The 25959-nt window shown below is 35.8% G+C and overlaps 4 protein-coding genes and 1 long non-coding RNA gene across 5 annotated transcripts; 3 read left to right on the top strand and 2 right to left on the bottom strand.

Moving 5' to 3' along the window:
- The first annotated feature begins 6177 nt into the window (after positions 1 to 6177).
- On the top strand, positions 6178 to 8131 carry LOC137730802 (ubiquitin carboxyl-terminal hydrolase 14-like). Its single transcript, XM_068469778.2, has 5 exons — positions 6178 to 6518; positions 6674 to 6975; positions 7172 to 7257; positions 7341 to 7412; positions 7763 to 8131. Exons 1-5 carry the CDS (start codon positions 6363 to 6365, stop codon positions 7957 to 7959), a joined length of 813 nt encoding a protein of 270 aa, XP_068325879.1. The 5' UTR covers positions 6178 to 6362; the 3' UTR covers positions 7960 to 8131.
- A 3016-nt stretch (positions 8132 to 11147) lies between these two features.
- On the bottom strand, positions 11148 to 12922 carry LOC137726382 (uncharacterized). Its single transcript, XR_011067628.2, has 2 exons — positions 12641 to 12922; positions 11148 to 11657 (listed from the first exon to the last, which is right to left on the bottom strand). It is a non-coding gene; the product is annotated as an uncharacterized LOC137726382 (long non-coding RNA).
- Positions 12923 to 15739: 2817 nt separating this feature from the next.
- LOC137743571 (uncharacterized) lies at positions 15740 to 16356 on the top strand. The gene has a single exon (XM_068483528.2). The coding sequence runs from the start codon at positions 15809 to 15811 to the stop codon at positions 16172 to 16174; it is 366 nt and encodes a 121-aa protein (XP_068339629.1). The 5' UTR covers positions 15740 to 15808; the 3' UTR covers positions 16175 to 16356.
- Positions 16357 to 17410: 1054 nt separating this feature from the next.
- On the bottom strand, positions 17411 to 19152 carry LOC148690864 (uncharacterized). The gene is made up of 4 exons (XM_088685274.1): positions 18950 to 19152; positions 18740 to 18828; positions 18508 to 18598; positions 17411 to 17714 (listed from the first exon to the last, which is right to left on the bottom strand). Exons 1-4 carry the CDS (start codon positions 18985 to 18987, stop codon positions 17684 to 17686), a joined length of 249 nt encoding a protein of 82 aa, XP_088541400.1. The 5' UTR covers positions 18988 to 19152; the 3' UTR covers positions 17411 to 17683.
- Positions 19153 to 20153: 1001 nt separating this feature from the next.
- LOC137741820 (GTP-binding nuclear protein Ran-3) lies at positions 20154 to 22700 on the top strand. The gene is made up of 8 exons (XM_068481539.2): positions 20154 to 20388; positions 20524 to 20593; positions 21108 to 21164; positions 21282 to 21399; positions 21743 to 21832; positions 21943 to 22122; positions 22207 to 22284; positions 22426 to 22700. Exons 1-8 carry the CDS (start codon positions 20386 to 20388, stop codon positions 22493 to 22495), a joined length of 666 nt encoding a protein of 221 aa, XP_068337640.1. The 5' UTR covers positions 20154 to 20385; the 3' UTR covers positions 22496 to 22700.
- Positions 22701 to 25959: the final 3259 nt, after the last annotated feature.

The raw sequence follows: 25959 nt of genomic DNA on the forward strand, positions 1-25959 counted from the left end.
CCTAGTATTACTCTTTTATCTTTGTAACTTGTTATTGCTACTACATGCTTTGAGTAATAATATATAACTTTGGACCCATGGACCAAAGAAAGGCAAAGGCTTATTAACAAAATTTTTACTAAAATAAAAAATTCGTGAATCCTTAGGAATCGGCCTGTTTTATTTACAAACCACAAATATGTCTAGTCCGATCCCTCCAATTGTGGGTTCGGCTGGCCTGTGCCCACTCATGGGGTATAATCTATTTTTCATATTTTCAATACGGCCCACAAATTATGAGTTTATTTAAAATCTCATTAACATAAGCAAGAAAAATTTTAATTTTTAAGTTAAAAAATATAATAACCAACATGGAAATAAATTAATATCAGATACTATGATAAAAAAAAAATTGAAAATCAATGAAGTTTTAGTCAAGAACATTTGGTAGCTAATGATTGCAACCAAATTCTCGCTTTAGTTAATTAATTATCCAAAGCTATGAACTAAGATATGATATCCTAAAGTTGGATATGCTGCTCAAACAATACTAAGTTGGATGTGTTATGCTTCTCCCGTTGACCTTCAACACGCTGGGACCTTAGGAGTATCTGTATTCAGATAATTATACTATCTCTCGACTCAATGTTGTCTCAATCGAGTAACTATCACCTTTTTGATGATATCCTTAAGTTGGATATGCTGTTGGTGCTGGTTCCCTTCTCTTTCCAATACTGTTATAGATCTCTGACTTGGTTCACAAGCAAACCTTAAGTCAGGTTACCCTTTTCTCAGCTCACCAAAATATTGCCTCAACCGGGTAAGTATTTGCTTTCTTGATACCCTTACGAATACTTACTTATTTTCGAATATTTTCTTCGCGCCAAAGGAAGTTCCTGTTTCCTATTGGAGGTTTTCCCCGCATAAAAGTGCGAGTACCTCCCTCCCTTCCTCTAAAACTCAAGTAGTCCGTCATCGTCTTATTCTTCCTCCTAAAACCTAACTCTCTCTCTCTCTCTCTCTCTCTCTCTCTCTCTCTCTCTCTGCTGCTGTTTTAACTTAGTTGTGATATTACTGTCTTCTTGTTGTGCTTTACCAAATACCCATTCTCATACTATTCTAACCATTGCAGAGCCATATGTTGATTAATTTGAAACCTTGAAGTTCTATACTTGGCCAAACCTAGTAGTTGAGAGACTCCGACCGCAGTCAGACATTATATTGAGCTCTCCACAACTCTTGCTTAAACATGAAAGAGGAAGATCGTCCACGTTTCAGGTCCATTACTTTCCTTTAATTAATTAATATGAATTTGTTGTGTAAGAGTAGTTCTAGAGAACTTGCCTGATGAATGTCATAACTTATACAATATTCTTCTTATGGCAGTGAAGACGACATAATTAATTGGGCCACCAGGGGCACTGTAAGCTTAGTAGCTAGAGAGCAATTCCTTGAAGACACATGCACTTGCTTTTCTGTAGCTGAAACCGTGGAAGCAGCGTATAGGCACATCCGGGGGGATGTGAAAGCAGAAACTCTTTCCGCCCGAGATTTGGCTATATACGTTGGTTCTCCCTACATAATGACAGATGATGTAATTTCTGGGGGTCAATGTTGGCCCGAATTGGCATATAACTTCATTATAAAAGAAGGCATGCTTACTGAAGAGCAATGCTCTTATGAAAGTGAAAAATATAAAGAGCTAGCCTACAACAACAGGAGACCTGGTCCAAGAAAAGTTCCTAGATTCCATATAGATGACTTTGAAATTTTATACGATGAGAAATTGATAGTGGAAGCCCTAAAGACGATTCCAGCACTTGCTATGGTCATATCGATTGACTACTTCTTTTTTGAATGGAAAGATGTATTCGAAATTTATGAGCCCAAGCCTCAAACTTATGATAATAATTATGATCTTCATACTGTTACGGTGGTGGGTTATGGTAGATGCAACATAACTGGCAAGGAGTATTGGATCATAAAGAATTCGTGGGGGAATAAGTGGGGAGACAAGGGCTTTGCTAAGATACTCAAGGGCTCGAAATATTTTGTCCACAGTGCCTCTTACCCAGTCATATACAAGGAAAGATCCCCATCCTATGAAACTTGGGTTGATCGCCATGTCGTCAAGCATAACGCATGCGTCTACAATGAATGTTGCCTGTCTTTCCGTAGTCTTGTACGTTCTTCTTCTTCTTTTTTTTTAATTTCTTTCCATATAGGGTTTCAATTTCTCTGACATATGGTGTCTCTTTGATGAGTTTCAGAAATCTGATGGTGAGTTGTTTATCGACTTAACCACATATCTTGCATTTGGAAAAAATTATGTGCGTTGGAACCACGAGAAGACTGGAAATCCAGTTTATTTGCATATAATGAAAAAAGATATGTCTGCTTCTGAGGATAATAACCAGAAAATTCGAAAGCGCTCTGTGCCAGGTAATTTTAGTCAAGATTGTGTTATGATTGAGGTTTTTTTAGTCTTTTTCTACGCTATATTATATCCTTGATATTGGGGAGTTTTAACGAAAAGCTTCCTGTACTGTTCACTTTAACGAAAAATCACATTTTTACTCTAAAAAGTCAATCTGGTACTATTCACTTACGACATTTTTTGGTCATTTTCGTTAAAACTCAAAGTTTTCAAGTTATTTTCATTAGTTTTCCTTTGATATTAATGATTTGTGTGATTAGTTTTCATATGTATATTTTCTAGATTTCGAGTAAACCTGAAATTACTTTGATTACAACGTGCATCCCCCCCCCCCCCCCCCTTTCCGAGTAGTCCTGGGACCTTGCTTCCAAGTACATCCACCACTGGGTGCTTGAAAATTTTGAGATTGAAAAAATAAATAAATGGCAAAGTTGTTTATATTACTCTTTTCTTCTCATATTTGTTTATATGATATGACAGACAATGTCGGATCTGTCCGCGATGAACCTGTGTATGAAATAACTAAAGAGATGGTCATATTCGCTGATGATGGACAAGTGCAAAAAATTCCTTATGGAAGCCTACGAGATGAGGTGCCTCTTCCTTTTTCCGTAGACAATTGTTTTATGTGAAAAATTAAAAATAAAAAAAATTAATGAGATTTCATGATTGCAGTTCAAGGAAGCGGTTGATTTCTACTGTTGGAGGAGGAGTGAGATGCTTCAGCTTCAAACTGAACATACGGTATTGGTTTTTATGTCAATTTGGTAACTGAAGCGACTTACTTCTCTTAATTTGGTAATTTTGTTTTGGTTTTCTACGCTGCTAACAAAACCCAATCATTGGCCAAACTGACTGAGAGTCAGTTTGGTATTATTGTGTTTTTTTAAGAAAACTGTTTATGTTATGTTGTGAGAATAAACAGTTATAAAATAAAATTATTGAGTTTTAGTAAACTTTTTTTTATTAATGCTTTTAACAAAAAAAAAAAAAAAAAAAAAAAGTGTCCCGAGTGTTTGGTAAACTTTTATATAAATTGTTGTGAATATATTAAATGACTAAAAATGATATGGTACTTAATGTGATATAATAATTGTTAAAGAGAATAATGTATGAGCAATGATTGTAATTTTGTAAAATACTTAGAAGTATAACTTGCTTCTGCTTTTTTATGTTTTTTTACCGTCATTGACAACCATTAAAAAAAAATCACTTTTTTTCTATCAAACATATTTAATGTTCTATATTTTTTAATAATTTTTTTTCTTCAAAAACACCACAATTCCAAATCAATCATAAAAAAAAATAAAAAAAATAAAATAAAAAAAGCAACGTTATCGTAAGTGAAAGCGAAGCAAATAATGCAATTTACTTATTATTTTATTTATTTTTTGGATAATAATAATTAATAGAGGCGTTTTGATATAGGTGCTTCGTTTTTTAATTTTTTAAACTAAACATACACTCCTTTTGAAAATTTGATCAAGCATTTTCCTAAAATTTTGGTTATTAATTTCAGTGTTTCACATAAGTTTATTTTGTTTAGAATTTTAGTTTTTCACGACTTTTCCTAAACATTTCATTTTTTTCCCCCTCTTATCCCTATATTTATGCATTTATTATCCATCTCTATGCATTTTTTTATTGTTTGTTATAATTTTACTTTTTTTTTTTTGTGTGAATATAGTAGAATACTTATACAAAAAAAATTGTCAGATTTTATTATTTAGAAAACCCAACACATAATAAAGATTTGTTTGATTATATAGCTACATCTAGTTACCTATAATATGGACACATTTAGTTTTATAGTGGATTTGATTTTTTGTATTTCTCGGTACATTTGGAATGTAAATGTACCAAAAGGATTATCAAATAGAGACATTTGGTTTTGTGGTACATTTGTGATTTTTTGTTCATTTGGTCTTTTGGTATATTTGGAATCTAAACGTACCAAAAGAGTTACCTAACAATGGATACATTTGGTTTATCTGTACCTTTGAAATCTAAATGTATCAAAAGGATTACATAACAATGGGTGCATTTGGTTTTATGGTACATTTGAATTTTTGGTAAATTTGGTTTCTCGGTACATTTGAAATCTAAACATACCAAAAGTTGATACTTTTGTTCTCAAATGTACCATAAGTTTTAAGTATATTTTTTATATATCTATACGTGAAAAAATATATATTGAAGACTTTTTATTGAGACATTTTTAATAGAAAGATATATTTTTTTTAAATAATGATAATAAGGTAATGAGGAATTAGTTAATTAATTTTTTATTTTATTTTATTAAAAAAAATGTCATTTAATGTGTAGAAGGGGGTTCATGAAATTAAATTCCTATATTGTAGGCAATTAGTTGCTAAGTTACCTTATGCCTCTATATAAATGCATTTAAATTAATGATATGGAAATTAAATAAATAGAAAATTATTGAGGTGGCAATTGATCAAAGCACCTTAATCAAATCTTTATAAGGGATGAATGTTTAATCTAATAACTATAAAAAAGATACAGGGCATTCTAATTTCGTTCTTGTTATTAGGCTGAAAGAAAGCTTAACCAGAATACCAATTTTGACGGGAGCCAAATAAAAAAGGCCTTTGGAGGAGGTTACACTGGACTTACTAATTTGGGAAATAGGTAGCTTTCGTACGTGTAATGTTGCTGAAAACGCTTCTTCTTTTTTTTAAGCGTCCTTTCTCTTAAATGGGTTTACACTGATTTGAGATTTGTTTTGCAGTAGCTATATGGCAGCGACAATGCAAGTTGTGTTATCAACATCCTTGTTCTCTGTAGGGTTAGTATCCCTCCGCCACACCGCCCACCCCACCCCCACCCCGCACCCCCCCCCCCCTCTCCCTCCCTCCCTCCCTCTTCTAATCGGTGTAAAAAGGGGAATGAGCTATATTATTTATTATTTTTATTTTCACAATGCATCAGATTCTACGACGTGCAAAGTTTAAAAGAGGCATTTGAGAAGGCTACAGCTGACCCCTCTGTAGACTTGAACATGCAAACGTAAGTACGTAGGGAATTCTAAGGATTGATTTTTTAAATGCATTTCTGTCGCTAAGATGTGTTACTAGTTATTAGTGTTAATTGTCACCAATTTCGATTGTTGTTTATGAATAAGAGTTTCTGGTTTATACTCACTACTCCAAATGCAAACATGGGTGTGTATTTCGGTTATTGAATTTGTTTCTATTTTTCTGGCTTTTCTTCTTAATCATGAGATACTGTAGATTGCTTCATCCACATTTTTGGAAAGACTTATCTTTTGTTTTGCATGACAGAGTTAAGTTGGCGCATGGTTTGCTATCTGGTGAATACTCATTAGCTCCTGTAAAAAAGGTATGTCCGGAACGCTTTCTTATTTGTTCTGCCCATATATTTCTACTCATTTCCACTACTGGCTTGTTTATCCTCTATATAATTTTTGTATTGCTAGCGCAATTAGTTTGGACTTGATTGTGACACCCACTTATTTGTGTATGCTTGTAAAAACATTTTTCGATAACTTTGTTTATACCTCAAATCTATTTTAATCATTGTGTTTTCGATTTAATTTATTTTTTTATTGGTTTCATCTACGTTTGCAACTTTAGACAATGCCATCAGTTTTCTGCTTTAAAATATTTATCAACTATTTTAAAATTAGTAAAAAGGACATATATAGTTATTCAAAAAGATTATAAATACATTTTGAGATTAGAAATAAGATTAAAAACAAGAGGGTATAATCCCCCGGCGGGGGGGAGGAACGAGAAGGTGTGAGTGGCTCTTGTACACAGGGAGAGATGTTAGGTTCTTCCATGAATGACGAATTTTATACCAATTATTACAGTTAGAACTTAGATCATCGTGTACCATTTACGGGAGTTGAGCCTAACACCTCCCAAGAGAAGAATACTACTAAATCATAATACTAGTTGCAATGATCATCATTGAGTTAGGATGTCCTCATTGGTGTTTACTAATCATTTCCTGTTCTTTCATGAAGCAATCAGAGAAACAAGAAGGGATACCGCCTCAAATGTTTAAGACGACGATGGCAGCCAGCTATTCAAAATTTTCTTCCATGAAAGAACAGGTGAATTGCCTAATTCTTCTTGCTCTCCACTATTTTTATTATATGAGACACTTTTGTACAACTTGACAATATTGTAAACTCAAAATTATTATCATTCTTGCTCTGACTGCTTCAATTTTAATATTACTAATACCTGAAACCTTTTTATCGTTTAGGATGCTTATGAGTTCTTTCTACATTTTCTTATTCAAATTAACAATCTTCATACTGACGGTGGGAGGCGCGGGAGACCTATGTTTGATCCTTCGAGCGGTTTCACGTTTGATATTGATCTTCGTCCCATTTCTGGAGTTCCTTTTTTCCGTCGCTGTTTTTCTCTTTCCCTAATAATTCCAACTGACGGTCCTTCAACAAGCATTTCTCTAAGAAATTGTCTTTCGTCCTCGAACTTCAACCTTTCAGAAAAGAGAATGCATGAACAGAGTGACTGGTACACTAAAGAGAAGAAAACAATTATGTAAGCTTTCTGATTATTTTCTGGTGTCAATGTATTCTCTTGATGATGTTGTGTCTGCTAAAATTTGTCAACATTCTACGATGAAGATAAATTATTGTCAGTACACGATGATGTCTCTTAGTAACCATATCGACAAAAACCAAAAATAAATGTTGTCTCTCTGTCTCTTACCATCCTGTTTTTTTATTAACTGCAGGGAAGCACGTCTAAATTCGTTCCCTAAGTACTTGGTGATGCACATGCAAAGGTTCGTAAAGGAGCCGGGGGTGGAGAACAAGCTTGGTAATTTTCTTTTAGCTTCCCAGTTTGTTTCTATTTATGTTGAGTTTTGAAGGATTCTCATTTTCTTGTCTCTCTTTATGCAGATGTCAGAATAGATGTTGATGATATCATAAACATTGGCCATTTACACAGGGAGAGAGGTCAAAATGGAGGAAGTTAGTTTTTCGTACCTAATCTTTCTTTTTTCTTCTGCACATATATATGAGAAATTTGCACAAACACCACACAAACTACATGGACGTCAAAATTAAGGCTGCATGTGCTGAGAAGTATTAACTGAATTGTTGACCTAAAACTATGTAGATGGTACGTACATTGACGCGAGATGTAAAGTCATGGTGCGTGTTTATATGATCTATTCCATTAATCAATCAAAGTATTCTCACCTGTAAAACAAGATAATATACACATGTTAGGCTACGTGCAGGGTATAAGCTATCAAAGTATTCTTTATATGTTATGGGTTTGTTTTGTATGTTTTTCACTGCTAGATGGCTACGTGCAGGGTATGAGCTTATTGGATTCATAAGTCACCTTGGAACCTCTATTGATCATGGTCGGTATATTGCACACATCTTGAAACGTGGGAGCTGGGTCGTTTTTGATGATGACAAGGTTGGAGAGTATTGTGAGGGAGGCATCCCTGACAAAGGTAATGGCTATCTTTATTTCTTCGAGAGAATGGAAAAACGTACTTTGTAAGACAATTTTTGTAGACGATAGTGTGGAACCCTGCAACAAAATTATTGTTATTATTATTATTATTTTTTATAAATGCAATAGTATACTAAATGTAAATAGTTAAATACCATTTTTTAAAGAGAAAAATACCATTGTTTGCGAGATGCTATTTATACTGGAGTTTTGTGCATGCTAATGTTTGAAATTTTGAGTTGAAATTAAAGATAACATCCCTTGAAACTATGAACTGCTTGACTTTGCCAATTTGTTTACGTAACCAACCACAAGAACAACAACAAAGCCTCATCTCATTAAGTGGCCACCAAGTGGGATCTGTTGTATGAATCTTAAAACGTCAATGTGCTCGGTTTTGCGTTAAGTCTTCCGTTAGCTTCAAGTACTCCTTGTCTTTTCTTAGATTCTCTTTCCAAGTCTTACTAAGTTTCTCTACCTCTTTTTATCCGAACTTCTGTCTCATAGTCGCATCTTCTAATAGAAACATCTATAGATCTTCGGTTCACATGTCCAAATCAACTTAACAGATTTTCTTTCATCTTATGTTCAATTGCGGCCACTCCTACTTTACCTTAGATATTCTCATTCTTGATTATGTCTTTTCTCGTGTCCCTCACACATTTAACGAAACATTTTCATCTCCGCTACATTATTTTTTGCACATGTTAATGTTTGACCGTCTAACATTATGTGCCATAAAACATTGATAGTTTATTGTCGTTCTATAAAAAAAATTTCTTAAGCTTTAGTGACATACTAAATGAGGATATTTATAGTAGAGTTAAGGCGGCTATAACTTATCATAGTTGATAATAGCCCTTAAAGATTAGTTGGCTATATTTTATGCTTTTGAGTCTGTTTGGTTTGAGAACCCCTGTGGTTCAATGGAGTCCCTTTTTGAAGTTTGTGCTTTTTATGGACGTTCTAATAAAATTGTTATTGTTTAACCTAAAAAAAATATAATAATTATATATATGAAATATGTAATTCATGGTCGTGTATATACAACCATATCGACCACAATATAAGTTTTATCAATACCTTGTTCATCATGGATGCTGACTTGATTGTCTTCTTCTGTTATGGCTTTCTCTTCAATCATGACATCACTCGAATTGGCGATTCAACTTTATTTTCTTCCTCTATCCTTTCTTGGCATATGAAATCATCAAATAGTTTTTCCTCCACTACGTTTTCTTTTATTTGAAAATAACATTTTCCGTTCTTAAAAGAAACAAATCATATTCAAACGGAAACCATACATTTACAATAACTTTCTTCATCCTACGTCAAGATCGAATATAAATTTTTTTCCTTCTTTCTTTCATGCCTTTTGCAAAACTATCCCACCAAAAAGCAATATTTTTCCGTAGACGAAAAGTAGCTGTCTTGACCATCTTCTCCTCTGGAATAATTATTTTTTCGAAGAATTGCTCCACAACAGAAACCCAATCAAGAAAATCTTCTATGCATTCATCACTCTCAAAACAATAAATTTTTCTAACATCAAGGGAATGAGTTTGGCTTGAGGCAAATCCTCTAGTGCATTCCCCATCAACAAAAGATTGTTTACAACCACACCATAGATGATCTTTGGTGTGCCACACATAGCCTTCATCCCACAATCAACGTTGGAAAGAGATTTGCATCTCCCACAATCAATTGTCATTAGAACATGGCAACTCCCTGCTCTGATACCAATTGATGCAACACAAGTTAACAAGGATACAAGCGTAAATCCTTGAAGAACAAAGTTTCTAGAATCCACTAGTTTGATGAATCCTAAAGGATAATTTGATTAATTGATAAGTTGATCATTACAATGGGAAACAGTCACGACTTAAATAAGTCATTTACAACACATTTGGACAACTCAAAAGGCTTAGGGAATTAAAACGAAAGTAAATAACAATGACATTAGTCGGACGACAATTGAAATGTCTGAAATTTATTTCAAACACGACATATTATATGCCCTTTTTTTTTGGAAAAAAAAAATGCCCACTTTTGACACTATAATATTTCTTGCTATGTTTCCCATCACCATATTGATTGAATCTGATATTTTCCAACTCAAAAGGCTTAAGGAATTAAAACGAAAGTAAATAACAATGACATTAGTCGGACGACAATTGAAATGTCTGAAATTTATTTCAAACACGACATATTATATGCCCTTTTTTTTTGGAAAAAAAAAATGCCCACTTTTGACACTATAATATTTCTTGCTATGTTTCCCATCACCATATTGATTGAATCTGATATTTTCCAACTTTAATTCTTCTTTACCAGAATTTGAAACATTTTATTTTCTTTATTTCTTAGTAAAAATTGACCCATATCTTGTTCTACATCACATTCCTTAATGTGAGTTGATGTTATTCGTTTGCTAACTTTATTTCAAATCGGTTTTTAATTATTTCAGTGAACATGCTCCATGTATCATTTTTATTGATGAAATCGTGTGTATTGGATCTGCTTGTATGGAATCTGATAGTGGCAATGGTGACAACTATGAGGTGTAGCAGACGATACTGGAGCTTTTAAACCAGCTTGATGGACTTGAGGCATCAAACAAGATCAAGGTACTGAACAGAATGTGGATTCATTGGTTAGAAACGTAGTGATTTATTTATGAACTTTTAGGGTGCATTTGTTGCACCAGATTATCTCGGACTAGACTAGGTTCAAGGACTAAGCTAGACTGGCTTAGATTAGGCTAAGCTGGACTAACTTAATGAAGAGTTTGGTGCAGTGTCGGACTAAGAAGCAGGATAATGGAAATAGTACTGTCACCAGTTTGATGTTTGCTTGGACTAAGACTAAATTATTATTCTAATTTAATTTCTTTTTATTTAAAGATATTATCAAAATTAATAATATTATATGAGAGTATGACTCAATAAAAAATACAAAAACCAAATTTCTTGCCAACGAAAGAAACATACATGATTCAATAGTAGTTTTGCTCCAAACATTAATATAACAAAGGTGTTTTCCTAACAATTGACGGGGTTTAGAATGGTTTTCTTAATTATTCACCTTTGGTTTGATTGCCTTCAATCGCAAGACCACAATGATGCGTGAGGCGCAATGGCAAATGGATAGCCGAGCCTTGATCATTGCTACATTTGAATTCGAGCACGTAAATTGCTTGCTTCAACTAGTTTGAAGAAAACCAATAACAATATGCAAAAGGAAGAGATCATGAATATACCTCGAGCAAAGTACACAATGTTTGGAGCAAAGGATTGTCAAAAGTGAAGCAACAAGTTTTAGCTGAGGGAATGTAAATTTAAATGTTGTGATACAGACAAAATTTTGCAATCCTAACTAATTTACTAACTAGACTAAAACATAAGCTTGTGTAGGCTACACGAATACGATAGTACTCCTGCACTACAGATCCTCTGAATCGACTTCTTACATGAACATACTATTATAAACAATCAAAATCGATTGAATCAATACCACGCCTTTTGTTGCTTTAGCAAGCAAGTTGGTGCCTGCACATGTAACAACTTGCTGCATCAAAACTACCATTTATGACTCAGCTATGATGGCTAAATCTGATCTCATCGAAGCATCTGTTGGAGCTTTATTACTTCTTGTTGTTGTTCCGAAGACAATGAACTCAATTTTTCTGGTGCTAGGCTCAAAACTTGTTGTAGTAGAGCAGACTCCACCCCAGGTGGAAGCTTAGACTGAGAAAGATTAATCATGATGTCAGATACTCAGATCAAAAGACTGCATGTTGTAAGCATCGTATAGTAAACAGAACAGAAATTGGTTAAAAATGGATAAAATGCAGATAATCCGCAGCTACCTCAACCTTAAAGTCTCAACATTGCTGCAAACTGTAGTTGGTGGATATGTTTCACACACCATAGCTAAGTATATTAATCAGAGAACAAATTTGGCAACATCTCAAATACGATGCTCTTAGAAATCAAGTGAAACTTTTATATCCATAACAAATTGATACAGATGCACATTTGTTTATTTTAGAAATCTCAACAATGTTTCTATACCATAGGATATAGAACATGATTATATGCGAAAACTTGAAAACTCAGCACATTCAAATAAATGGAATCAAGCAATGCATGAACACAACCAAATATGAAAAGCCAGAGAAAGAGGAATCCTCAGTCCGAGGAGGAGGAGGTCCATAGTTTTTCCCTTAATGCCTTGCCATCAAGTTCCTGCCAAATGCAATGAAGTCTTTCTTATATACGATATAAGCCTTTATTAGATACGATATACAGGGTTCTCGTGAATGCAATACAACCAAATGACGGCAAGACTCAGCAAAATAAATACGGAACTCAACCAATCACTACACTAAAAAACCAACATCAAGAAATGCAACACAAAGCTACAAAACAAAGCAACCTTTTCAGAATGAAATAAACATCGACCAAGTTTCAAACGTCAATCAGTAAAATTGTTTTCACGATAATGCCATGAAACTCTTGCTAAAATAGTTATATACAACAAACAGGGTTCTCAAAGGCCAGAGACTAAGCTCCATCAAACATTTCTTCAGTAAGACAAATCTCAAGCAAGTTTCAACAATGAATGTTAACAAATACGATTACAAATAAAGTACCAATTCGCAAATCACAAACTTTCGCATATATAAGAAAATATTAGCAAATGGTCAGACTTAAATATGAAGACTTACATAGCCGTTTAGCTGGCGAGCAGCATATTCAGCTTGTTGAACACTTGACATAGTCACAAACCCAAATCCTCTGCTTCTTCCGGTCGTCTTATCATCATATATCAAATGCTAAAAACCCTCCAAATTTAACCCACAAAACACTAAACCAGCAACAACTGATTTCACTTTTCACCCAAATTTCAAGTAAAATTTACAAAATTTCGAGTGAAAACAAGGAATTACCTTGACCATCTGGACATTTTCAGCGCTCTCGAAGATATCAGCGAGCTGAGTGCTATCGATGCTGAAGGGAAAGTTACCCACGAAGAGTTTGAGGTCAGATGAGGTCTCTCCGTCGTCGCTGAGAACCTCCTCGTCCTACTCGAACTCGGACGAGACGATGAAGTCGTGAAGGAGATGGGAGATGGCGAAAGTGTGAAGGAGAAGAAGACGGATGGATTAGCTACGAGAGAGGATGAGACTAGGAGTCCGCTCGAAACCGAGGGCTCTTACTAAGAACGACTAGTGAAGCGTTCAGTTTGGGCGAGTCCCCTTTAGTCTCATTAACTCTTGTTCATTTAAATAACAAACACCAGACTGGACTACCATTTAGTCTAGTCCAATCCAAGGAATACTAGTGAAGGCAAACAAACATACCTTTATCTTCTTGTGATCACCAAGAAATTAATATTTTAATGAACAGTGCAGGACCATATTTCTTATCATCTCCAACCGAGGCCAAAGGGTCATAGGGCTCGTTTTAGCCTTGTCACAAAAAACCGTCTCCAACCGAGGGCCGAAGGGCCAAACATAATTTATTATTTAAATTTAGAAACTACAACTTAAATTTAAAAACTACAACTACAACAAATTAAATGTAATATAACTAAATATTTAAAATAAATTGTGAAAGGAACATGCTTATGAAAGGAAATACAACTACAACTACACCCATTATAATTGTCCCACATCGACCATGGCAGATGAATGAGCAAGGAAACATGCTTATAAAATGAACACCCCAAACTTTGACCAAATCACCTTTCTCAGCCCCAAAAATCTAAACCCATAATTAAATATTTTTTTAGAAAATTTTGGCCCAAAAAAAAAAAAAACTGTAAAAATAAATAAATAAATATGACGTCAGCATGTGGCCCAGCCCGGGGCTGGCTGGCTGGTTGGTTTGGGCCAACCGGTTGGCCCTTTGGTTCTTTTTTGTCCAGTGGAGCCCAAGAGCCCTTTGGTCTGTTCCTCGGTTGGAGACGATTTTTAGGCTATTTTCGACCCTCTGAATCCTTTGGTTGGGGATGGCCTTAGTCCTGGACGAATTGACAACTTCCTAACGAAGAGGAATACATGCCAGTCGCTATACTAGTATTGATGTTTGAATTAGGTTGGTTTCTGTTGTCATAGGCAAACATGAATGTTTGCTCTTTCTATTGACTGTCTGTTTGCCATGGGAAAAGGCAGATGAGAAAAAAAGAATGTCATTGAAGTCGATCGGAGCCTCCATATAAACACAAAAAGCACATACAATTGCAGGAGCTGCTGAGTTAATGGAAGATGCCAAGTCTCTATGTCTTTTGTTCTTTTCCTTCTTTCCCTTTACCAACTGAATTATACAAGCAGGCTAGCTAGGTTAATTTTCAGTTTTTTTCTTCATATAATAAACCCTAGTTAAGAATGCATTTTCTATGGGTTGTGGTCAATCAAGTTATTGAAGCTTTCAGCTTGTGGTGCTAACTGGTACACTTGCCGATGTATGTTGTCTAGATCTGCTTATTCAATCGTACGTAGCCAATTATTAAGTTTAGTACGTAAACGCCATTGTTACTCAAAGTCAAGTGCGTTAGGCGTTGTCAAATTTTATTGCACGAAAAGTATTTGAGATGCCAGAATATGAACCAAGCATGCATCTTTGAAATTTCAACATCAGCATGCAAATCATGCAGGAGCATCGATCCAAAATTCCATGCTGACTTCGACGTAACTTTTCGGCCGTCGGCAAATTAACGACAAGAAAGCGAATAAGCTCATCGACGGACATCATATATTTGGATTCTTCCTCAACACGTTGCATGTCGAAACCAAATTTGAATGACACTTTGAAAGTTTGGCCTCTTTCTATTGTGGAAATGTCACAAATAACTAGTCAATACCAAATTTAAAGACGAAAAAACTCGTTTTTGATGTTTGTATACATGATTTGGACAATTTGGACAACAAGTTAAACTGTTATTTGTGTGATCCAGATTGTTGTTCAAGCAACGGAGCAAGAGAAATATTCTTTTTCTAGCTCACGTGGTGTGTATAATTTGATCAAGTGGAGTTGATTTGGTCTTCAGTGTGGTATTCCAATACTGCAAAAATGCATTGATTGACCAATATTAGCACAAAAATACACGATCCACAATGAATGAATGTAGCAGATGTGAACGCAATTACATTGTTAAAGTGAATGTGTTTCTCTATATGTATTAATTTCTAAACTCTTTCTTCACAAATTTATATTAGTTTAAAGTATAATCTCACTATTATAAAGAAATGATAAATGTGTACACGATGACATGTCAAATTAATCGGTAGTTATAGTACAAGTAGCATTCTCGTGGTGAATTTTTATTTCTTGATTCATCTGAATGACTAAACAATCTCGAAATAAAATGAATTTTCTAAACTTGTTTAACAAGATATAATTGAAAGGAATTGCTACAATATGAATTAAAATCTCATTATATACTTCAAACTTTCTATATCTGAAAAGAAAAATACACTTGTGAGGAGTGTACAATGAGATTTTTGGAGTGCCAATAACACTTCCCTATGAATTAAGAAGATGAAATCAAGAATAAACGGATCTGTTTAATTTAATAAATAATTAGGCGAAATCCCAAGAGCTAATTTAGGACCTAATAGTTACGTTGCGAGAAGTCGAGGTTATTTTAGTCTAATCACGTTAGTCATCGCAATGATCGCCACTAAAGAGACCGGAATAGCCGGTAAAAATATTCTTCAAAAGCGAACAATGGACCCCACACAGTGCTTAGACTAGTAACATTGTAACAGACACGCGTCCTGCGTTATCCAATTCTCAATTTTCCCCTTTAAACTCGGAATGCAAGCTCCCCAAAACTGTCTACTGTTCATTTTGCTATTCCAAACTCCCAAAACCATCGTCTCTCTCTAAAAATGTCCACCAGTCTCATCCACTTCCGGCCAAACCTAGCCGCGCCATGCGCCGCCGGAAATCGAAAGTCCAGCTCAGTTGGCGGGAAAGGCTTGCCGTTCAAGTGGTGGGCCCCGCTCTTCGGGTGGTCATCCGAACCCGACTACATTGACCCGGAGGCAAAGACAGAGTCAGACGACAAGGCCCAGGGCGGAGCAGCCGACTCGAAACCACGGCGATCGCGGTTCTCGCCTGGCTGCTTTACGGAGGAGAAGGCGCGGCAGCTCCGGATGAAGACGATCGAAATGAAGACGTTTCATGACGCCATGTACCACTCTTCGATCGCCACCAGACTCGCCTCCGATTTTAAGACCCGGTCCGATCTTTGAGCCGGCGATTGAGGGATGATGACAATAATGGTTAGCCCCAAATCATCTATTTTTGTTTTTTCATAAAGTAGGATTAGGGGTGATGGAAAATGTGAAAGATGGTGACATCCATGATGTAATTAACGCTTGTTTTTAGCTAATTGCGTGATTTAGAAGATTAAGCATGTAATTATTGATGTTGTGTATATTATATATATATATATATATATTTTTTTTTTTTTTAAATTGGTTTCTCAAGAGATATTAAATGACATACCTAAAAAAATTGAGATTTCAACTTTTCTTGTAATTTCGATGATCAAGATGTTTAAATTTAATTGAGATAATGATGGTTAGGTGACGATGATTAAGATAAACTAGGTTTGCTTACATCGGTTGAACCATTCAAGATGAATAATAAATCCTAGTGATATTGGGGTAGGAGGTGACGAGAAGCCGAGAACACATGCCCTCGGGTGCAAATAGGCGTGGCACAATCGCCTTGCAAGGTCTAGGTCAAGTTGGTTGTGGCATATTTGGATCTTTTGTAGGATCCTACAACTAGGAAAAGTATCCAAACTGCGAATATGCCCGTGAGGTATCGCACAGAATCCATAGATCATGAAACTCGTTATTCATGACAGGGACACCGTACTTGGGAGGCTTGGCCAGATATTTTCACCAAAAAAGTATTGATGTACCATATCGGAGGCCAACTCCGCAAGAGAAACTTCTATGCACCAGAGATGTCATGTTGGTGGTAGCCCAAGCAAATTGCTCACAGGCACACTGCTGCGTGAGAAAGTCCGAAAATATTTCAAGTACTAAAAACGTGATACACGACATGGAATGAGGATCCTCTCCAAATCCTCTTTATGAGGATTTGGGGATCCTTAAATCGTACCCGTTCATTGTACATTGTGCGATCATAAATTATTTTAAATAGTTTTATTTAAAATTAATTATGAACTGTATCTGAAGAAAACTGACCACACGATGTCCGATAAACGGACACGATTTGAGGATCCCCGTGATCCTCACAAAGAGGATCCGGAGAGGATCCTCATTCACGACATTGCCCGATTGGCTTAGGATATTGCCTGCGTGGCATCCTAGGCATAGGTGAGTTAGTCTCCTACCCTGCAGAAGACAGACAAAATAAAAGACTCCGGCGCGCAATGTTAGCAAAACCAAGCCCCCACTCGACCTCTCAGCATAACAAAGCATGTACAACTGCAACCACAACAAACCTAGTAATTGACAAAACCAGTTTACTCAATTGTATTTATTCACTTGCAATTATAAGCCGGAAACAGATTGCAGTGCGGCCAATGAAAAGAAGACAAAATGTAGCATCAGTATAACTCCATAATAGATGGAGATAATCTGAATTATCCTACGACAATGTATCAAAATGGCCTTAAGCTAATGTTGGTGCCACTGGAACATTGACCTGAAAGAACCCGCAAAACGATTCATGTTGTTGAAGAGGTGTAAGCTACTGCACAACTCAAACCATACTTTTGACATTCACTTGCTCTCAACATCATACAGATCAGTTCTGAATACATCTGTTAAGGATAAAACACAACAGAATGTCGAGAAGACAATAAAGACAGGAAGAAAGTGAAATAAAAAGAGTTTGAAGAATCAAATAAATGAAACATTCACAAGTAGCAAGTTACAAGAGTAAATTCGTGATTCCGTACCACTTTGGGTGAGAATTAGTATCTTATGCGACAACGCTACGCTTATGTGTTTCTCTTTACATAAGTCAAACATAAGGACTTCTTCTCAAAGACAGAATTTCAAATTTCAAAAGGAACCACATCAGAACAAACGAGTCAGTCTGTTATGTATCAACCGAGCTCGAAGGTAATCTATTTTCACAGTTGATATCTCCAAACCATCACCGCATTGTTAATACAAATTCTAGCTTGCAATTCAAACAATTCTCTAAAACCAATCCTACCCTGCTCCCTTCACCCACGGTCCACCACCAGAACATGCAACCATGAAAATAAACGATCACTCTCATGGAAACAAGTTCAAACACATCTCAAATAATCGGCCACGAAAATATCTAACGCATGTACCCCTGTCTTATTCAAACACACATCTCTAACAACACATCACATTCCTACAGCCACTTATTGCAAAAGCATATCCCTAAAAGTCCGAAAATGTGTAGCAAATGCGAAAATTTATTAACTTCAGGTTACTAATTCTTCCACCCATTCGCATCAATTCTGCAACTTATAGCAAACGAAACATATCATTTCTTATAGCACCAACCTATCCGTTCAATATATAATCTATCAATCCCCAAAAAAACTAAGTACACAAAAGGATACACCAAATAAAAGCCATGAGCAAATGCTCCAACCAGCACGGCAGTAAACAAACGGTCCCGCACAACCGGGTTCCTCCGCAACGACAGTCGAACTGAGAAAATCAAACATCCACAGAACAAAAATATAATTTTGTTGGTAAAAAACCCAGATGGGAAATATCGATTAAAATCAATAAATAGCAAAATTAAAGCCAAATTAAAAAAAAAAAGTTGAGAAAATTGGAAAAACTTACTGAGGGGAAGAACAGGGGCGTATATAAGAGGAATCAAGAACTTGATTTGATGCCCCGGTTTTCTCTTTCTGATTGCAGCAGCGGCCTCCCTATCAATATTTTCAATTCTATATTAATAAGGCACCTAAAATTTCCATGAATTATAAGAAAAAAAAAAAACGAATATAAATAATAAATGAACTAAATTTCCATGCGTTTGGCGGGACTTACTGATTAGAGGAGTCGGACGAGGCGGGCCAGGAGGCCATGGCCGGTGGGTCGATTAAGGGATTTGAGATCTGGAGATGCACTGTCCGATTACTTCTGTGTGCGAAATCAAAACGGTGCGATGTGTTACTGCGCCAAACGTTTTATTTTTAATCTTTTTCTGTACCTTTCTTTTAATTTCCAAAAATGTAGAAATCTGCTCCTTTAAAATAAAATAAAAAATAAAAATTCCAATAAATTGCAAGGGCAAGTACAAAATTAGTATTTTTGCCAATTTTTTTAGAAATTTGTTATTTCTGTAAAAAAAACTTAAAATAAAAATCGACTGATGATTTCGTTACAATAATTTATTTTTTTAATACCAAAAAAATTTACAAAAGCATTTCAATCTCCATGAACTACCATCCTACGATTTAACAGTATTTCTGCATTTTTGACATTTGTTTTAAAAGAAGTATTTATAATTGGGCCCAATTCTGCACCATGCATCCAGATTTTCAAATAGAAAATGAGTGGTTGGGCCTGGTGTCTGGACCCACCATGGGTCCCGAAAAATTTAAAGAGTGATGTTATTCTCATTTCAATGTTTTATCTTCTCACTCATCTTTTAATGAATTTTTTAATTACAAATTTGTCCGTTTACAAAAAGATTGATAAGGATATTAATTATTTTGTTTTGCTTAATTTAAAAAAAAAAGGTTGGCATGAGAGATGATTTATCTACCTTAAACCCTAACTCATATTTTCATCTCATTTCATTCGGAGAAAGTAAAAAAAAAAAGAAAAAATAGCAATGGACTTAGAAGATGACTTTTTCATTGAAGAGGTGGAAGATAACGCTTTTACGAAAGAGGTAGAAGATTATGTTTCCATTGAAAAGGTAGAAGAATAATTTGTGTGTAGGTCATTTGAATTTGTCCATCGTATTTTTAAATTTGTCGTTGTCAAATTCTTTTGAATTTGGATACCTGTGTCGTTTTCATTTGAATTTGCAGACCTTATTGGACTTCATTTACATATTATTTGTTATATTTTTTAAGAGATAATTTTATAATTTCATATGTATGTATATTAAGGGTTATTTTGGAAATAATTGTAGGTGTGAAAATAACATTTTAATTTTTTAACTTTTTAAGATGGGTGAGATTATAACGTAAGTGAGAAAATAAGATAATAAATGTGGTCTAGGAGCTTTCAATTCAAAAATGGTTTGTTCTAGAACATATTGTGAGAGAACAAAAGTAATAAGATCCAAAGGCGGAGATGATAGCGTCAATCTAAAGCCACGCGCGGAATCATCCAAGCCATTTAATTAGCGTCCCTCCCCCACCTTCATACTCAAATGCCGCCTTCGGCTCCGTCTGTCTCTCTCACTCCTCGCTGCTCTTAGATTCTCTCTCTCTCTCTCTCTCTCTCTCCACTCGCCGCCTCGAACAACAATGGTATCTCACGCTCGCTCTCTCTCTAATCCTTGTCCTGCTTTCGTTAGGGCTTAGGTTTTTAGTTGCTGGTCGATCAATTTTGTTTCGATTTGGTTCGTGTTTGAATTTTTCCTTGTTTTGAATTTGTTCCTGTAGGCTTTGCCGAACCAACAGACTGTTGATTATCCGAGCTTTAAGCTCGTCATCGTTGGCGATGGAGGCACTGGTAATCTTCCGTTTCCATGTTCTGTTTCTTTTTTTTCTTTTTTTTTTAATTGATGTTTTCATCGACTGTATTTAAACAATTATTGCCATTTTTAAAATTAGGGTTTCGAGAAGAATTTGATTCAATCGAATATGTTGTCTGGATTTTTACATATTTGACTAAAAATATTAATTAAATTGAAAAAGGCACCATATTTGGTTTGTTTTGTGATACTATCTAATTAAATTGATCTTGATTGAAATAAACAATCTTTTTTTAGTGAAATTATTTCATTCCTGTATGAGGTTTATTTGTCTGTAAATTTGATTTATGTCTTTTTGAAAAATTAGGGATAAGAGCAGAGAAATGTCGAGCTAATTAGGGATTAATAATGTGTTTTGCAAAATATTAATTTTGTTAAAACAAATTTGGAGCTACATAGTCTGGGAAATAAGAAACAATGTTAACTATTCTTGATGTTGTAGCTTGTTGTGTGATGATTTGGATTGGGGCTGAATGGTGATGATTTATGCAGGAAAAACCACTTTCGTGAAGAGGCATCTCACTGGTGAATTCGAGAAGAAATACGAACGTAAGAGACGTCCTCGACACTTTACTACATTGTGACTTTGTATTGGGTGATTGTTGTAATGAGTTTGATCGTGACATGTTTGCTTATACATTTTGCTTTACTTTTCCTTGCAAACAGCAACCATTGGTGTGGAGGTTCATCCACTGGACTTCTTCACAAATTGTGGAAAGATCCGCTTTTACTGCTGGGACACTGCTGGGCAAGAGAAATTTGGTGGTCTTCGTGATGGTTACTAGTAAGTGAAAATACATGTTGCCTCTGCTTTTAATTTTGGTATTTCAAATCCGCATAAAAATGCATTTGACTGTATCTTATATAACTTCTTGTATATGGGATTAACCATCATTTTGTTTCCTTAGTTTAGGATAATAAATGGTATAAGTGAATTATGTGATAGACACTGATTTATTAGTAGGAAGAACAATATGTAAAGGCTTTGGGGGAAGTCTTTTATGATTATCTGATTGTCTCTGAATTGTTTCTCCAACTGTTTATGGGGATGGTTGGAAATTTTTTTGCCCTTTCATTTTTCTCCTATGTTGAAGGTCTCGCCTAAAATTCTGTGTTGAAATATTCAGCATTCATGGGCAATGTGCAATCATCATGTTTGATGTTACCGCTAGGTTGACATACAAGAATGTTCCTACATGGCACCGTGATCTATGCCGGTGAGTTTAAACTAAATTTGATTTGTGTTAGCTCTATTGTTTCTTTGATTGTTTTATTTTTATGTTTGTTGATGATGGTTTGGTATACGTGACTCTAAATGTAATTTCAGTGTTTGTGAGAACATCCCTATTGTTCTCTGTGGCAACAAGGTTGATGTGAAGAACAGGCAGGTCAAAGCCAAGCAGGTCACCTTCCACAGAAAGAAGAATCTGCAGTACTATGAGATATCAGCAAAGAGCAACTACAACTTTGAGAAACCCTTCCTCTACTTGGCGAGGAAGCTTGCAGGGTAATTACAAGCATTCTCATTTTGATATGGTTACTATAGAGTTGTCGATAGTAATACGTGAGATTAATACTGTTGTTACTTCAGTGATGCAAATCTTCATTTTGTCGAGTCTCCGGCCCTTGCTCCTCCAGAAGTGCACTTTGACATGGCTGCCCAACAACAGTAAGAATTTTCTCTACGTTGATGAACCTAAATCTTGTTTGATGTTAACAATGAAATTAGTAACTTTTCAATTCAAACAACGTGGATTCAGTATCTTCTAAAGAGTAAAAATTGGTCTCATCTCGGTTTTGCTTCTTGCAGGCATGAAGCCGAGCTTGCATCAGCGGCTGCCCAGCCTCTTCCTGATGATGATGATGAGGCATTTGAATAGACTGGGAGATGACATTTCAATAGAAAGTGGCTTATTTCTGCTAGGACATGGCCTTCATTCTGCTGGGAATCGGGGATTTGATTTTCAAAATGTCATGTTTACAACACAATGACTCGGTTTTAGTCAGTTTCAACTATAGCTATTATTAGCAATTGTTTCTCATTGGTTGTGCCGGTAGTTAATCGTATGAATGTTTTGCTCTGCAGTCAATTTCTCTTTATTTTCCTTTCTATAATGTTTCCGAAACAAGTTTGTTGGATCGAATATTTCCCTGTTCTTGGCTCTTGGCCCTAAGATGAATTGCCGCTTTATTAATCCAAAATCGAAATTGGAGGAGTCAGAATTTGGATTCCATCGCAGATGTTCGCAATAGGTCAGGACTGTATCAGACCGACGCTGAGATTTTTCTCGTGTGAACTGATTACGATGAAGGCATTTCTTGAACAAACCATTGGATCCGGTTGTGTGTAGCCCTCCGTTGTTTTTGGTACGCCGGTCGGAATGTGATTAGGAGGAAGGCTTTATTGGAGCAATTTGGATTGAGCACTAATCGGCCTTATGAAATACCTGGGTTTGCACAAAACCATTTTAGATCATAATTCTGATGGGCTTCTCGCTTGGGAGCAAAGCAATATCTTGTAGCCAATTTGGGCCCCAAAAAAAGGGCTGGTCCTAACTCCGTCCGTTGTGAATTTGTGATAAGGTACCACAAATCTGAACTGTACATAGAATGTAGAGACAATAGTTGGAACTGAAACTTTCTCTTGAGGGTAAAAAAGGCTACAATCTTTTTGGTACGAAAGATAATCGAGGAGAGAAATTTAAACCACGAACTTGGGTGCAGGCGTAAACACTTTGAACTAGAGGAACTCAAACACAATACCGTTGGTGTAGGCGTAAACACTTTCGAACCAAATAAATTCAAACAGAGAACCACAAGTGCATGCGTAAACACTCTTACCGCTTCAACTACAATCTCGCACAAGGCTACAACTTCAATTGCCCAAATGTTAATGTTTTTCAACGATATTGACGTTCTTTTTATATTACAAACATTGCCTTTGTTGCAGCAGCAAGTGCATATGGACGTACCATTATGGTCTGTCTGCGAGAGTAAGGAGGGGAGGTCAAGCAGTTTTATCATGTTTGTGTCATGTGTTTGTTCCAAATCTCCAATCATGTGTTTGTGTCTTAAGAACATAAGGGAAAGCAGCAATTAAATGCATTACAAAGTAGTACAAACCTTTCAACACCATAAGTTTGCCTCATCACAACATGTGAAGTCCACATGGCACAGATAAATGCCCTTCTGCTGGCTCTGGCAAATTGCTTCTGGGCCGTACACACACACACAAAACATAGGTCCCAAACCCCCACTTGCTGTGTCTCAGGAACTCAATATAGCGAAAGCTATACGCCTACCAGTACATAGTACTCGTGGCGTGGTTTCCTCTGTTAGCTCCACCGTCCCGCTCTATGCACGACTTCCTGTCTTTTCTAAACTTCGATTTCATTTATTGATATGATTGATTGTTGTAGTGTGCAAAAATCATTATTTAGAACCTAAGTTTTGATATTTTCTTTTGAATACAATGATATATATAGTTGATTGCTTTAGTGTACAGAATCAAATTCGCCATTCACTAGAGCATAATCTAAAATCCAACACCTACAGATTGAGAAAAATATCATTAAACTATAGTACTAAGTGGTAGCTTTGATACTTTAAATCTAACATAAAAGCTGCCCTAACGAATTATTATTTACCTTGAATAATCAACCCTATCAATAAATGAAATCAAAACTAAAGACAGACTAGTAGAAGCAAGGTTTTCTTGATGCGTCCAATCTTTAACAAAAACAAGACGCTACACGGAGAATGTTTCGCTAGTAGGATCATTGTTCATTTCAGAAAACAAGAAAGTTAATAATATGGCTCCCCGGTCACTTAATTTCAGCCCCAATTTACCAAAGATCCCAAGGACTCATCCTTATCGGTGTCGGTTCGAAGGACACTCATAGAGACCCCAATTGCGTTCAATGTGGGTACATACAACTAGAACTAGGGCACCTGCATCATTCCAACCAGGGGCATGGGGGCATGTGAAAGCTGGTCTTAGCTCTTGCCAGCATGTTCTATGAGAGTCTATGATATCTTATGTTTCTTTCTGTGCCTTGAGGCTGTAGGGGTGGCCCTTCAACTTCAAGGACACTGTCCAAAACTTCAGGGGCTCTCATATGGGATCACAGACCCCATTCCTGTTCCTAACGAGTAAGATGTGATTTTAGCTTTATGGCAGCAACAAGGGTGGCTTCCGTTGTCGGTGGTCGGTCGCCAGTCGGGTTTAGTGTTTATGGCTTTGGGCTAAGGCACAATGATATATCCCAGTTGGCTTCCATTGTCATTTTTGAAAAGTCATCTTCTATTGCTATGATCCTGAATATGCTCTCTTTGCAGTGACTTCTACTGTCTTGCTTCCTTTTTGTGAAATGGCTATTCTTTCTTTTTCTTAGGGTTTCTCTCTCTTAGCTTCAGTAACGATGTCCATATGCGTTTTCTAACTTCCTAAAAGCTAATTCATTTCATGACACCCAATTGTGACAACTAGCTATGAACTAACATGTTAAAAGTTTAAATAAACAGTTCACGGTAAACTACTAACTATCACACTATGAGAAAACCAATAGGTATAACATTTTTTCACTAACATTTTAGTTTATAAATTAGAGAAGTCGAACATGGATGTAATTTGTATGTAATTAGGTCAAATTTCCAATTTATGATGTGAGACTCATTATTCAACATTACATTTATAGAAAGGGTCGCACCTTTTTATGTTCCTTAGCTCACTAATTAATCACACTTACTGCTCCTTAATCATGCAACAATTAATTAAAATGCATATAGCATACGTTCATAGTTGGTACATTTGTATATATAGATAATGCATAGAGAATGCATTTGAGTACTGAGTACTGAAGATTGCGACTCAACATACTTGGCCATCATATGCAAATTCAGATACGAATTCATATGAATAAATATGGAGAGAGAGAGAGAGAGAGAAAGAGAGAGAGGCTCCTCCTCCTCATCGATCCTCATGGTAGGGTAAGGTGGTGGAGCATGAAAGACGATGATGGTGTTGAGAGGAATTCATTGTAGCCTGCTGTGTGCTATGCATATATTAAAAATATATCATGTAAACTTGAATCAGAACATGTTCTGCAAAGGAGACATGTGCTTACGCATAACGGGACTAACATAAATACAAGGATAGCAAGCAACTGTCTTTGTCTATACATGTATTTCTCATGCTCCTATATATATTTCCAATTTATAGCTAAAGCTAGGGAAACCTGAATTTAATACCACCATTCATAACTTCATATATACTAGTAGCACATAGCTTCTCTCTCTCTCTCTCTCAACCTAGTTGTGATGATCTGGAATCCCATGCTTTATT

This window comes from Pyrus communis, chromosome 15 (assembly GCF_041283825.1).
Source record: "Pyrus communis isolate YQ-2024b chromosome 15, ASM4128382v1, whole genome shotgun sequence".
NCBI lineage: Eukaryota > Viridiplantae > Streptophyta > Magnoliopsida > Rosales > Rosaceae > Pyrus > Pyrus communis.